The sequence below is a fragment of the Panthera pardus genome, unplaced genomic scaffold (assembly GCF_024362965.1).
Source record: "Panthera pardus isolate Hobbes unplaced genomic scaffold, ASM2436296v1 HiC_scaffold_12, whole genome shotgun sequence".
NCBI lineage: Eukaryota > Metazoa > Chordata > Mammalia > Carnivora > Felidae > Panthera > Panthera pardus.
The window spans coordinates 5,635,251-5,649,558 of NW_026526677.1; the positions used below are offsets into that span (position 1 = coordinate 5,635,251).

At 39.8% G+C, this 14,308-nt stretch overlaps 1 protein-coding gene across 1 annotated transcript in view; it reads right to left on the reverse strand.

The window, feature by feature from the left end:
- The window catches only part of KDM2A (lysine demethylase 2A), an 83,361-nt gene that overhangs the window by 41,896 nt on the left and 27,157 nt on the right, over positions 1 to 14,308 (reverse strand). Inside the window, 4 exon segments of the mRNA XM_019415135.2 lie at positions 1,235 to 1,413; positions 5,858 to 5,904; positions 6,351 to 6,429; positions 7,702 to 7,840. Of these exon segments, the coding sequence (XP_019270680.1) occupies positions 1,235 to 1,413; positions 5,858 to 5,904; positions 6,351 to 6,429; positions 7,702 to 7,840 (444 nt within the window).

Consider the following 14,308-nt stretch of genomic DNA (forward strand, 5'->3'; position numbering starts at 1 on the left):
GGCTCTATATGCTCAATGTGGGGCTTGAACTCATGACCCCAAGATCAAGAGTTGCATACTCTACCAACTGAGCCAGCCAGGTGCCCTATATTCTTTATTTATTAAGTGCACCATGTTTGGCTAATAACAAGACTAAATTCTAACTGTCTTCCTATATTTCCACATGACCAAACAAATTATAATACAAAAGGATTTTTATCATTCTAAGGAGATAAAAGTTTTCTTAAGAAATTAAAAAAAATTTTTTTTAATCTTTATTTATTTTTGAGAGAGAGACAGAGTGTGAGTTGGGGAGGGGCAGAGAGAAAAGGAGACACAGAATCCGAAGCAGGCTCCAGGCTCCAAGCTGTCAGCACAGAGCCCAACGCGAGGCTCAAACTCATGAACCGTGAGATCATGACCTGAGCTGAAGTCGGATGCTTAACCGACTGAGCCACCCAGGCGACCCTTAATAAGAAATTCTGTACTTAGCTGTAGCCATCTCCAGTAACAAGAAGCAATGACAAAAAATTACATTGTCTCTTCAGGTAATAATAGTAAAATCCGAAGAACATTTTCCTGTTGGTCTGTACATATCAATGATTTAGTGATAATAACAATGCATCTTACTGGTAAGCTGAATGTAGGTGTATATATAAAATAACAATATTAGAAACAATTATCATAATTTTGATGCAATTAGGATAATTAAATGGAGATTGAATAAAACACTGAGATCTCGACTTTATTTATTTTTAAATGTTTATTTTTTATTTTGGGGTGTGGGATAGAGAGCAGGGGGAGGATCAGAGAGAGCAGGAAAGGGGCAGAGAGAGGGAGAGAATCCCAAGCTGGCTCTGTGCTGTCAGTGTGTAGCATGATGTGGGGTTCAATCTCACAAACAGTGAGATCATGACCTGAGCCAAAATCAAGAGTAAGAAGCTTAAATGACAGCCACCCAGGCTGAGATCTTGATTTTAAAAGAATGATTAGGGGGCACCTGAGTGACTCAGTTGGTTAAGCGTCCGACTCTTGATTTCAGCTCAGGTCATGATCTCACAGTTCATGTATCAAGCCTGGAGTCAAGCTGTGTGCTCACAGCACGGAGCCTGCTTGGGATCCTCTCCGCCTCTCTCTCTGCCCCACCCCCCACTCACTCTAATAAATAAACATAAAAAAAAAGTTATAAATTCTCCCAGTATATAAACAACTCTCTTGGTGACAATGACAATGTGGAAAAAATGATCAGACTAACCGTGGAGGGCCTCTGCACCATATTCTCCAGCCTGGTGTGGCTGAACTCTAGGCTGATGACATTATAGAGTTTTTCTCGCTCCTCCTCTGGGGTCTCATAGTAGCGTGTCCACTGAGCCATGGTCATTTCAATGCCTTTCTGTGTGTTCACGTCCATGACATCCACCATGCGACGACTCCCTGCCACGAAAGATGTATCAATCATCTCTACTGAGCGGCTATTATCCTCAAATATATTAAGAATATAAAATACAAGTAGAAGGAAACAAACTATCGTTTCTTTATTCAGGGTATTCAGTAATAAGCAAGGAGAGAGCTGTCACTCAAGGTGGATAAATCAACAGAAAATCAAACCACAGAGAATGGGAAAAACAACAGGTTAATATAAAAAACCGATTCCCTATGGCATATTTCTATATGGTCAGGTAACAAATCCTATATTCAATATCTTACTCAACCCTAACAATTCTAAATGGTAAGTACTAATCTCCATTTCATAGATGAAAAAATAGGTGTTAGGTAACTTGCAGGACAAGGCAGGACAAGAATCCCAGAACTCTACACCAACTCCAGAGTTAATGCTCTTACCCACTGAGCTACACTGCTTTGATGCAGTTTTAAGGATCTTATCTATCCTATACTTTGATCCACTATACAGTGATATAGTGAGTACTAGATTCATTCTGAAGCTGTCCATTCTTCTGTTTAAAAGGGTTATTTCCAAAACCTGTTAAGCATTTCTAATATAAACGTCCCTTTTCATTCATTTCACAAATATTTACTGACTGATAAAGCCACCATGAGGGACACAAAGATCTGTATCAGATTCTCAACCAACTATAACAACTACAACAAAAAGGAGAATGCATAAATTAGTAGGGAGGAAAAACAATAGCCTAATTAAAGCCAAAGATACCTAAGTTTAAATTTCAGCTCTAATAATAGTTGGGAAAGCTATTTAACTTCTCTGAACCTTAATATCTTCTTCTTTAACTTGGGAATAATATTACCTTGGAGGCCGCTGTGAAGGAAAATATTTAACACAAAGTAGGTGTCAATTAAACAGTAGTAAAAATAAAAGGAAAATTATTATTATTTTTATTATTTTTGTAACATTGGACTGACCAGAGAAGCCTTTTAGGAAAAGAAGGTGAAGAAGAGACTTTTGAGTTAGGCCTTGAAAAATAAAAAGAATTTCAACAAGAAAGATTCAACAGAGAATTCCAAGCAGAAGCAGCAGCATAAGAGACAATATGGAGAGGCAAGACAGCTAAAAAAGTTAAAATAATAGTGGTCAAGAAAAGGAAAGAGAATAAAAAGCTGCTGATATTAAGAATATTGTTCAGGGGCGCCTGGGTGGCTCCGTCAGTTAAGCAACTGACTTCGGCTCAGGTCACGATCTCACGGTTTGTGGGTTTGAGCCCCGCGTCGGGCTCTGTGCTGGCAGCTCAGAGCCTGGGGCCTGCTTCAGATTCTGTGTCTCCCTCTCTCTCTGACCCTCCCCCGTTCATGCTCTGTCTCTGTCTCAAAAATAAATAAACGTTAAAAAAAATTAAAAAAAAAAGAATATTGTCCAATTTGTAAGAAACTAGCAAACATCTACTATATACCTGGACTTCGTGGCTATAACAACTAGTATCAAGACCTGGTCCCCTGCCTCTAAGACGTTTACAGTCTAGTCAGAGATATGAGATAATAGTCAGGAGGACTAGAATATGGCCATAATAAAGGAGACATGGCAGAATACACATAAGATATAACTCATAATATAAGGCAATAAAGCAAACCTACCCTTTATATTTTGGAAGAAAATGCTAATGCTAAATCAAAATTGCCTTGTAATACCATTTCACACCCACTATGATAGCCGTAAATTAAAAAAAAAAAAAAAGGAAAATAACAAGTGCTGGCAAGGATGCAGAAAAACTGGAACCCTCAAGACTTTGCTGGGAATAATGTAAAGTGGTGCAGCTGCTGTGAAAAAGTTTGGTGGTTCCTCAATAAATTAAACACGGAATGACCATGTGACCCAACAACTTCACTCCTAGGTATATATCTAAAGATACAGGTGATGAAAAAGTTCTGAACTAGAAACTGATGGTGACGGTTGCACACTGTGAATAAATTTAATGCCACTGAAGTATATACTTTAAAAATTATTATAATGGTAAATTTTATGTTACTTATATTTTAGCACAATTGTTTAAAAAAACAGGGGTGCCTGGGTGGCTCAGTTGGTTGAGTGTCTGACTTCGGCTCAGGTCAAGATCTCATGGTTTGTGAGTTGGAGCCCCACATCGGGCTCTGTGCTAACAGCTCAGAGCCTGGAGCCTGCTTTGGATTCTGTGTCTCCCTTGCTCTCTGCCTCCCCCCAGCTCATTCTCTGTCTCTTTCTCTCTCAAAAATAAAAACATTTGAAAAAATAAAAATAAAAAAATAAAAGTGAATGCTTTCCTTCAAAAATGTAGATCAAAGCTGTTGGCGAGGATGCAGAGAAAGAGGAACGCTTTTGCGCTGTGGGGAATGCAAACTGGTGCAGCCACTCTGGAAACAGTATGGGGGTTCCTCACAGTATGGGGGTTCCTCAAAACATCAAAAATAGAACTACCTTACAACCCAGCAATTACACTACCAGGTGTCTATCCAAAGGATACAGGCGTGCTGTTTCGAAGGGGCACATGCACCCCAATGTTTACAGCAGCACTACTGACAATAGCCAAAGTATGGAAAGAGCCCAAATGTCCATCGATGGATGAATGGATAAAGATGTTGTATATACGTACAATGGAGTATTACTTGGCAATCAAAAAGAATGAAATCTTGCCATTTGCAAGACTGCAACGTGGATGGAACCAGAGTGTATTATGCTAAGCAAATTAGTCAGAGAAAGACAAATATATGGCTTCACTCATGTGGAATTTAAGATACAAAACAGATGAACATAAGGGAAGGGAAGCAAAAATAATATAAAAACAGGGAGGGGGACAAAACATGAGACTCTTAAATATAGAGAACAGAGGGTTGCTGGAGGGCTTGTGGGAGGGGGGATGGGCTAAAATGGGTACAGGTCATTAAGGAATCTACTCCTGAAATCATTGTTGCACTATATGCTAACTTGGATGTAAATAAACAACAACAAGAAACTTATTACTGTCCTGGAGGTCTGTTAGGAAAAGAAGTCCAGTGATGGACCTATAGGTACTCAAGAAGATTTTCTGAGGTCCTCTGAGAGAGCCCTGCATTGTGAAGAATGGGAAAGCATTTTAATTACTCAACAGACTTACTGAGTGCCTACTATACTCCAGATTGCACTAGGTATTAGGAAATACCCAGTGACAGGCAGACAGCTGGACTCTAACACAGAAATAGTGAAGGAGTGAAAAAACCAGGGAATTCAAGAACTTTCCTTCACCTGGGCTATCTGTGACTTTCACCTCTTGGATAAACAGAAGAGTTATCCAGCTGTCTAAAAAGGGCCCTCCGGTGGCTAGGAGATAGTACTGCAGTGTCAATTTCCAAAGCAAGACATTGCACTGGAACTTTAACATAGAGAACAAAACTTAACAGAAGCTATAATGTTGGGAGGAAAGCATCAGAAAAAACTCTTTTTGCTTCATGTCCTGTTGGAAACATGTCCAAAAGGTTTTAATCCACTTTACTGCTTTAACGTGTATAGGACTGCAACCATTCTGAATTCCAAAGGATCCTGGTGAGTCTCAGGGCTACCGTGAAAACCAAATGGTCTGCAGAAATTTGACCTGAGCCTTTACTGACACCAGGAAGCTTTCTTCTTTAATTAGGTTGATCCAATTTGTTTTTTTCCCCTAAATTTTGAATAGAATACAAATCAGACTAAAAACTCAACCAGTCACTGAAAGAAATGTTAACATATCTCTTTCTCGGCTTACAACGCTTTTGTTTATTATTACCATTATATATATATATATATATATATATATATATATATATATATATATATATATATACACACACACACACACACACATATATATATGTATATGTATATATATATATATAAATAAAATAAAAATATATAAATATACATATGTTTTTATTATATATATATTTGTTTAAGTAATCTCTCCTCCGAAAGTAGGGCTTGAATCTACAACCCTGAGATCAAGAGTCACATGCTTCAGTTTACAAAGTTTTAAACCCTGGTCAAGTTACCAAATGTAGCACTGGTGAAAATTTCCTGGAAATTCTCTACTGCTTTTGGAGAATGGAAGAGAATCACAGATATGAATGAATCTTCCTTCTTGTTTCAAAGATATAAAATGTCACTTTCCTGGGTGAGATGCCCTGGAACAGGCTTTTCACGGAGAGAAGGAGGGGCACACAGTGATAAAATGGTAGGTAGGGAAGAAGGAAAAGTTTTAAAGTTCTATGCCCGGTGTGTACTAAACGAAGCAACTTTTGTAACTCTTTCTGTGAAAATTCTCAGTGGCCAATGAAATGGTAGTTTTTATCAAGATGCATATACTTCAATCAAATATGTACTTCAACGTTCCTAAGCCTTAAATCTCAGTCAGAAATTTAGAAATCAATTCCAATCTTAAATCTTTGCCTCATAGGCGCAACGGCCACACATATTACTACTTACCCACACACATTTTGACATCATTCACAGTGAAGTCTGGATCTGGCATCCTATGAAACAAACACTTGTAAGTATAAATGGAAGCACACCTTCTCTAATCAGTGTGAGTTCTTCATTAACGTACTAAAAACGCCCAAGACACATAAATATTCATATTCATATTTAGATTTAATGACATATTTTAAATATGATTATATATTCACATATACATAATAAAAAAGAATATATAACAAAATGTTAACAAGTGATTATTATCCCAGGGTAATAGATTTTTAAGAGATTTATTTTCTTTTTAGGTCACCTATATTTTTTCATTTAATTATTAACAACCATGAGTTGTTTTTGTAACAAAAGAAGAAAAATACATGGTTTTAAGACTATATGGGGGATTCTTTTTAATTATCTACTGCTTTGGGTTATCAATACTGCATTGTCTATAGCCCTGGTGTAATATGGCCATTTCACAACTATATCCAATCAGGCCGAGAACACTTACTTTATTCCAAGTCCATCCGAATTCTTGAAAATCAGAGGGTCTCTTAAGCCACCCCGCTGAATATACTCTACATTAAAATCTGTCACCATAAGAAAACAACTGTTAGAAAGGCAAGAGGTATAGCTGGAAAAAGATAAAAAGACCATAAAATAGATCTTAAGTATTAAGGTGGAGATGGTGTTTGCTGTTTCTGTGTAAATAGTTTTGCTCTGTGAGACAATACATGCAAAAGAAGCATCCTTCGTTGGGGCACCTGGGTGGCTCAGCTGGTTCAGCCTCTGACTCCAGCTCAGGTCATGATCTCACAGTTTGTGAGTTCGAGCCCCACATCGGGCTCTGTGCTGACAGCTCAGAGCCTGGAGCCTGCTTCGGATTCTGTGTCTCCCTCTCTCTCTGCCTCTCCCTGTCTCTCTGCCTCTCCCCTGCTTGTGCTCTGTCTCTCTCCCTCTCAAAAATAAATAAATATTAGGGGAAAAAAAAAGCATCCCTCAGGATATAGGAAACTCACACTGAGAGGCAGGGTTCAAGATGTTTTCTAAGTCTGTATTTCCACAGTAAATTCAGAATTTAACCAACAGAGGGTAGTACTACTAATGAGTCATCTCGTAAATCCTAAGCAGAAATTATCATCACCCTGTCTCTTAACAGCCCAAAAATTTACTACTGTCCACTAGAGTATATACCATGACATCCTTGTCAGTTTGCCAAGGAGCAAAGCTGCATAGTACACATGGAATCCCAACTCTGTTGTGGTTGTGGGGAGAGGTACGTGCATAGAAGAGTTTTTACTGGGGCGCCTAGGTGGCTCAGTCAGTCGAGTGTCCGACTTCAGCTCAGGTCATGATCTCACAGTTCCTGGGATTGAACCCTGCATCAGGCTCTGCACTGACAGGGCGGAGCCTGCTTGGGATTCTCTCTCTCCCCCTTCTCTCTGCCCCTCCTGCATGTGTTCTCTCTTAAAAATAAATAAACGTTAAAAAAAAAGTTTTTACTGTACTATTCTTAATTAAACCTAAAACAAGGGATAGGAGAAGAAGGAAGAGGGCTTCAGGGAAAAATTCCAGCAATGTTCCTGGCCCTAATAAAACACTTTTCTTCTTGTGTCGCAGAGAATGACTCCCAAGGTGGGAGAACTAGGGAAATGAGGGTGTGTGTGTGTGTGTGTGTGTGTGTGTGTGTGTGTGGGCACGCACATGTGTAAGAATAGCATTGTGTAATAAGATAAAATAAACAGCATCATAGCATCAATACGCAATATTTTAGCTGCACAGATACTGAGCCCATGGTTCCCAGAGTCTACAACTTCTTACACCAAGGGACTGCAGGTCCCTGGAACCAAAATGATACTGACCTTTTCCTTCCATAAAAGTAACAAAATTTGCATTATATTTGTTGGTGTGGAGTTTCTCTTCCAAGTCAAAAGTTCTTTTCCCTTCAATTTCATCATCTGAAATGCCATCATCTTCATAGCGTCGTCGCATGGTACCACGCTGGGGGAGAGAGGGACAGAAGGATCAAATCATGTACTTTTTCATGCTTATCTAAAAGTACTCACAAACATATGTACGCTTCAACTTTATGTACTTTCAACTTCAGGTGTTATGTCAAACATCAATTTTCCTTGCCTTATAAACCTTTCTCTCAACTAAAGGTCAGGTAATGTCCTCAGAATGTACAGAATATAACAAAATTTTGATGGGCCACTGGTTCCCTACTTGTGAATTCTACCTCTGCTAACTCTTTGGACCTAGAGATATAAATTTACAATAGAAATATGACCGGGGCGCCTGGGTGGCTCAGTCAGTTAAGTGTCTGACTTTGGCTCAGGTCATGATCTCATGGTTCGTGAGTTCAAGCCCCACATCGGGCTCTGTGCTGACAGCTCAGAGCCTGGATCCTGCTTCAGATTCTGTGTCTCCTTCTCTCTCTGCCCCTCCCCCACTCACACTCTGTCTCTGCCTCTCAAGAATAAATAAACATTAAAAAAAAAAAAAAAGAAATATGACCAAATTGTGTTCACAGTCCAATAAAGACTGGAGACAATCTGTATATAGATATCTTAGGTCAGGATACAAAATACAATGTTTTCATAGGGGAAAGCTGTATCTACATTAATTTTCTAAAACAATCTTCAAGAATAGGCTAAAACATTTGAATTAATGAAACAAAAACTCCTTTACACCAGATAAAAGAAGTTAATCTAAACAACTTAGTATTCCAAATAGCAGACCATCAATATTTAGCTTTAAGGATATCTCCCCAAAGAAAATATACAAGGGTGCCTGGGTGACTCAGCTGGAAGAGCATGCAACTCTTGATCTCGGTGTCACGAGTTCAAGGCCCATGGTGGGTATAGGGATTAATTAAATAAATTAGAAAAAGAAAACATATAAATGGCCAAAGAACACAGGAAAAGATACTCAATATCATTAGTCATTAGGGGAAATGAAAATCAAAACCACCATGAGATACCACTTCACACCCACTAGGATGGCTATTATCAAAAGGTGGACAATAACAAATGATGGTGAGAATCTAGAGAAACTAGAACCCTCATACACGGCTGGCGGGAATGTAAAACGGTGCAGCCATGGAAAACAGTTTAGCAGTTCCTCAAAAAATTAAATATGGAGTCATCTTATGACCCAGTAATTCTACTCCTAGGTACATATCCAAAAGCATTAAAATCCTATGTCCACACAAAAACTTGTACACAGGTGTTCATAGCAGCATTAACCCAAATGTCAACGGATTGATGAATGGATTAAAAAATGTGGTATATTTACACAATGGAATAATATTTGGCCATAAAAAGGAATGAAATACTGGTATGTAGCTACAGCATGGAAGAATACTGAAAATATTATGCCAAGTGAAAGAAGTCAAGCACAACAGAGCACATCATCACAGATTATGGAATTTTATTTACATGAAATGTCCAGAATAGGCAAACCCATACAGATAGAAAGTAGATTAATAGTTGCCAGGGGCTGGGGAGAGCAGTAGGAAGTGACTATTAATGGTATGGGTTTCTTTCAAGAGTCATGAAAATATTCTGGAATTAGCAAGTGGTGGTATTTGTACAACTCTTGTGACTATACTAAAAACCCAATGAATTATATACACTTAAACTGGTGAGTTTTACAGCATATGAATTATAGCTCATAAGCTATATTTTTAAAAAACTGATAACTTTGCTTATGCTGCAACACATTCTAGTATATTTACTTTAGCTAGTGTCCAATTTTGCTGAAATTTCTTGCATATATACACATGGGACAACTGGTATGGAAGTGGCAGGGGCAAAGGTTAATAAAGTAGCCCTACCCTAGGACGTACTAAGAACAAACAAACTTGGAATTTAAAGTTAGATATCAGGGGAAGGTCTCCTGGGGAATGGGGGTCAGTGAAGGGGCAGAAACGAGTCATAAGAAATAAAATTAAAGAAAGTAAGAATGACTGTTACACACTGGAGCAGAGCTAGATTCAGCATACCAATAGTATGTTTGGTAGAAATACTGAGGGATACCTGGTATCTTTTCCATATTTGGCAAAAACTTTGTAATACTTTTACCTACCACCTTTGCTGCCATAAGTCCCAGCTCAAAGGCCAAAAGAAGACCTAATTTTGGTAAGCTTCACTTATTTCAATACCATCACTGCTCAAAATATTTTTAGGTAGCTTGATAGAGGGGGTTATTTTCACCGACATTTCTTTTTTTGTTTTTATTTCTTGAGAGAGAGACAGACAGAGCAAGCTGGGAAGGGGCGGGGGTGGGGTGGGGTGGGGAGAGAGAGAATCCCAAGTGGGCTCCACACTGTCAGCACAGAGCCCGATTCACGAGCTGTGAGACCATGACCTGAGCCACAACCAAAAGTCAGACACTTAACCGACTGAGCCACTCAGGTGACCCTTCACTGACAGTTTCTGACACAAGTTTTGTTGTTTTTTTTTTTTTTAAACTTTTAAAGTTTATTTATTTTGAGAAAGAAGCGGGGGGCAAGGAGAACACACACTCACGGGAGTGCAGGGGAGGGGCAGAGAGAAAATCCCAAGCAGGCTCCCTGCTGTCAATGCAGAGTCCAATGCCAGGGGCTTGGGGTTCAAATCCACAAACCCTGAGACCTGAGCAGAAATCAAGAGTCAGATACTTAACTGACTGACCAAACCACCCAGGTGCTCCCCCACCTTTTTAAATTAATAAAAAAAATTTTTTTTAAATGTGTATTATTTACTTTTGAGAGAGAGAGAGAGACAGAGCTTGAGCAGGGGAGGGACAGAGAGAGAGGGAGACACAGAATCCGAAGCAGGCTCCAGGCACTGAGTTGACAGCACAGAGCCTGACGCGGGGCTCGAACCCACATGAACTGTGAGATCATGACCTGAGCCGAAGCTGGATGCTTAATTGACTGAGCTACCCAGGTGCCCCTTAAATTTTTTGTTTTAACGTTTTTTATTTTTGAGAGAATGCAAGCAGGGGAGAGGCAGACAGAGAGAGCCAGACAGATCAGAAGCGGGCTCTGCTCTGACAGCAGAGAGCCTGACGCTGGGCTCAAACTCATCAACTTTATTTTTCTTCTATGAAACTATGTGGTGGCCACAGCTGAAGCCTGGGTCTTCTGCACGGAGACTGGTGTGGGTCTCTTTTACAACATGTCAGTGAATTCCTGATAGGGAGACTTGGTGAACACAGTCTCTTTCCAGAAGTCAGGGTTGAGACAGCTGTAGGTCTTATCTTGGAAATGGCATCAAAAGTGGCCTTGGCTGGGTGCCTGGGTGGCTCAGTTGGTTAAGCATCCAACTTCAGCTCAGGTCATGATCTTGTGGTTCCTGAGTTGGCGCCCTACATCGGGCTTGCTGCTGTCAGCCCAGAGCCTGCTTCGGATCCTCTGTCCCCCTCTCTCTGCCCCTTTCCCGCTCACACATGCTCTCTCTCGAAAATAAACATTAAAAAAAAAAAAAAAAAAAAAAAAAGTGGCCTTGGCGAAGTTGCCCATGATGGTAGCACAGCCCCTAGCCAAGTGTCATCAATACTGGCTATCAACAGTAGCTTCTTGGGCACAGGAACTGCATGAGTTTACTTCCATATAAGATATCTTCAGTTCCCCTCCCCTCTTTTTTTTAAAAATTTTTTAAATGTTTATTTATTTTTGAGAGAGTGTGAGTGCAAGCAGGGGAGGGGCACAGAGAGAGAGGGAGACACAGAACCTGAAGCAGGCTCCAGGCTGTCAGCAGAAAGCCTCATGCGGGGGCGGGGCTCAAGCTGTGAGATCATGACCTGAGCCAAAGTCGGATGCTTAACTGACTGAGCCACCCAGGTGCCCCTCCTCAGCTCCCCTCCTTACTGTACTTCATTTATGTGTCTTTGAAGAGAAGTCCAAAATATGAATTCCAAGTATCACAGAACAAAGACAATACAATCAGAATTAATGTAGTTTCCCCTTCTCCCCTGCAAAATTTAGAAAGCACTAATTTGCACTGTAAGTTCTAATATACTTGTAAAAAAAAAAAAAATCCCAGTCATACTTTCAAATTTCAGCCTTTCCTGGGTCTACCATTACTGATTCTTCTCCAGTAAGGAGGACATAATCACCCTGATTATCCCAAAATTTCTAACATGGTAGCCAGAAGTTCCCCCATCCTTCCTTTATTTTTATATGCTTCTTCCTTCCAATATTCAAGAAGACTCCTTTCATTTACGCTTTCAATATAGAGAATATAAGGATATAGGGAAATCTGCTCTAGCCAAGCCACGTAAAAGACAAGAGAAAAATGAATTTGGATTCTTGTTTTCTTTTTGAGTGTTTTAAATGGGAAGTCAGCAATAATGCAAAAATTATTTGTATCAGTTTTAATACTGCCAAGAATGGTGTTTGTTGTTTTTCTGTCTATTCCTTGTCTTAATGTAAATCCTGGTGAAAGTAAACATCTATAGCAAATTTCTTAGTGCTATAAAAACACAGTCAGTCCTTGTAATAAGCCTGGAAATCAGTAGGCAATAACACAATTTGCTACAGGTGAAACCCAAAAGGCAAGGCCACTTTAATGCTAAGGAAAGCAACCACCAATCCCCTCCAGCCCACCAACATTACCAAATAATTCAAAATGGTTTACCAGCATGCTGTGCTTTTTTTATTCTAGGTGCTTTTCATTGAAGGCAATTTAGGCAACCCAGAGGAAGTTACTGGCCTCCCATAGATGCCAGCCCTCACTGAACTCGGTGTCACAATAAATAGCAGGTACAAACTGAACACTGAAATCTATTCCAACCACATTTTCACTCAAAAGCAATTTGTACTTTCCAGGGTCAAAAGTGAGCTGTAGTCATGAATAACCAATCACTGTTTATTCTATTTAGATGACCAAACTATATAGCAAACTCATGTTTTCCAGGATTCAAATAATAAAAAGAATTTTAAAACTGCCTTAAAAACATTCACCACTCTTTATTTTTGAGACAGAGAGCACACACGTGATCTCACGAGGAGAGGAGGGGCAGAGAGAGGGAGGGAGACAGAGGCTCCGAAGCTAACAGTGCAGAGCCTGACATGGGGCTCGATTCAGGAACTGTGAGACCATGACCTGAATTGAAGTCAGATGCTCAACCAACTGAGCCACCTAGACGCCCTAACACTCACCACTCTCAGTCAAGTTGTAACTAACTACATTAAATGATATAAATGGCTACATAAATGGAATATTTAGATTAACTCAATTACTGACAGGTAAGTCAAGCTCAATGGATATAAATATTACACAATCATTTCCCTAGATGATTAGGTGAAAAAAAGATAATGAGGCAAGACTAGATGCAAACAGGTATCAATCATTATATAGAAACTTTCAGCATTCTCTTTTCTAAACATGTAGTAAAAAAAAGAATGATGGAAAGGGCACTGTCTTAAGATGTCTTTAGGCAACACACTTAAAAAGTAAAACAGCAGGGTGCCTGGGTGGCTCAGTCGGTTGAGCATCTGACTTCGGCTCAGGTCATGATCTCGTGGTTTGTGAGTTTGAGCCCTGCATCGGGCTCTGTGCTGACAGCTCAGAGCCTGGAGCCTGCTTCAGATTCTGCGTCTCCTCCTCTCTCTGCCCCTCCCATGCTCGTGCTCTATCTCTCTCTGTCTCTCAATAATAAATAAACGTTAAGAAAAAAAAATTTTTTTAATAAATAAAAAAAAGTAAAACAACAGAGCAGAGTAAGACAGCAGAGAGTAAAACAGCAGAGAATTTTTACAGAGAGTAAAAATTAAAAAAAAGTAAAACAGCAGAGAATTCCCTAATGCCAGCAACCATCTGCCTCTCTTAGATATTTGGGGAGTGGAACGAGGTGAGAAAGAGAAATCATTTTTAAAGGTCAGATAAAACTAGACTTGTCCTATAGGAAAACAGCTAAGCCATCCAAGGCTAACATATACTCTAGTGAATATGTGACCATTAACACATTTATTACAACAAATAACACTGAAAAGTGCTTATAAAATGCTAAGTTTAAAAATCAGTACATGTGGGGTGCCCAGGTGCCTCAGTCAGTTAAACATCCAATTCTTGATTTCGGCTCAGGTCATGATTTCAGTCATGGGATCAAGCCCTGCAGTGGGCTCCCCACTGAGTGTGGAGCCTAAGATTCTGTCTTTCTCTCAAAAAAAAAAAAAAAAAAAAAAAAAAAAAAAAATCAGCACATGAAATTATGCGAATTCGAGCCCCTAGACAGGCTCTGTGCTGACAGCTCAGAGCCTGGAGCCTACTCTGGATTCTGTATTGTGCCTCCCTCTCTCTCTGCCCCTTCCCCGCTCATGCTCTGTCTCTCTGTCTCTCTCTCTCCTTCAAAAATAAACATTAAAGGGGTGCCTGGGTGGCTCGGTCGGTTGAGCGACCGACTTCGGCTCAGGTCATGATCTCATAGTTTGTGAGTTTGAGCCTCGCGTCGGGCTCTGTGCCGACAGCTCAGAGCCTG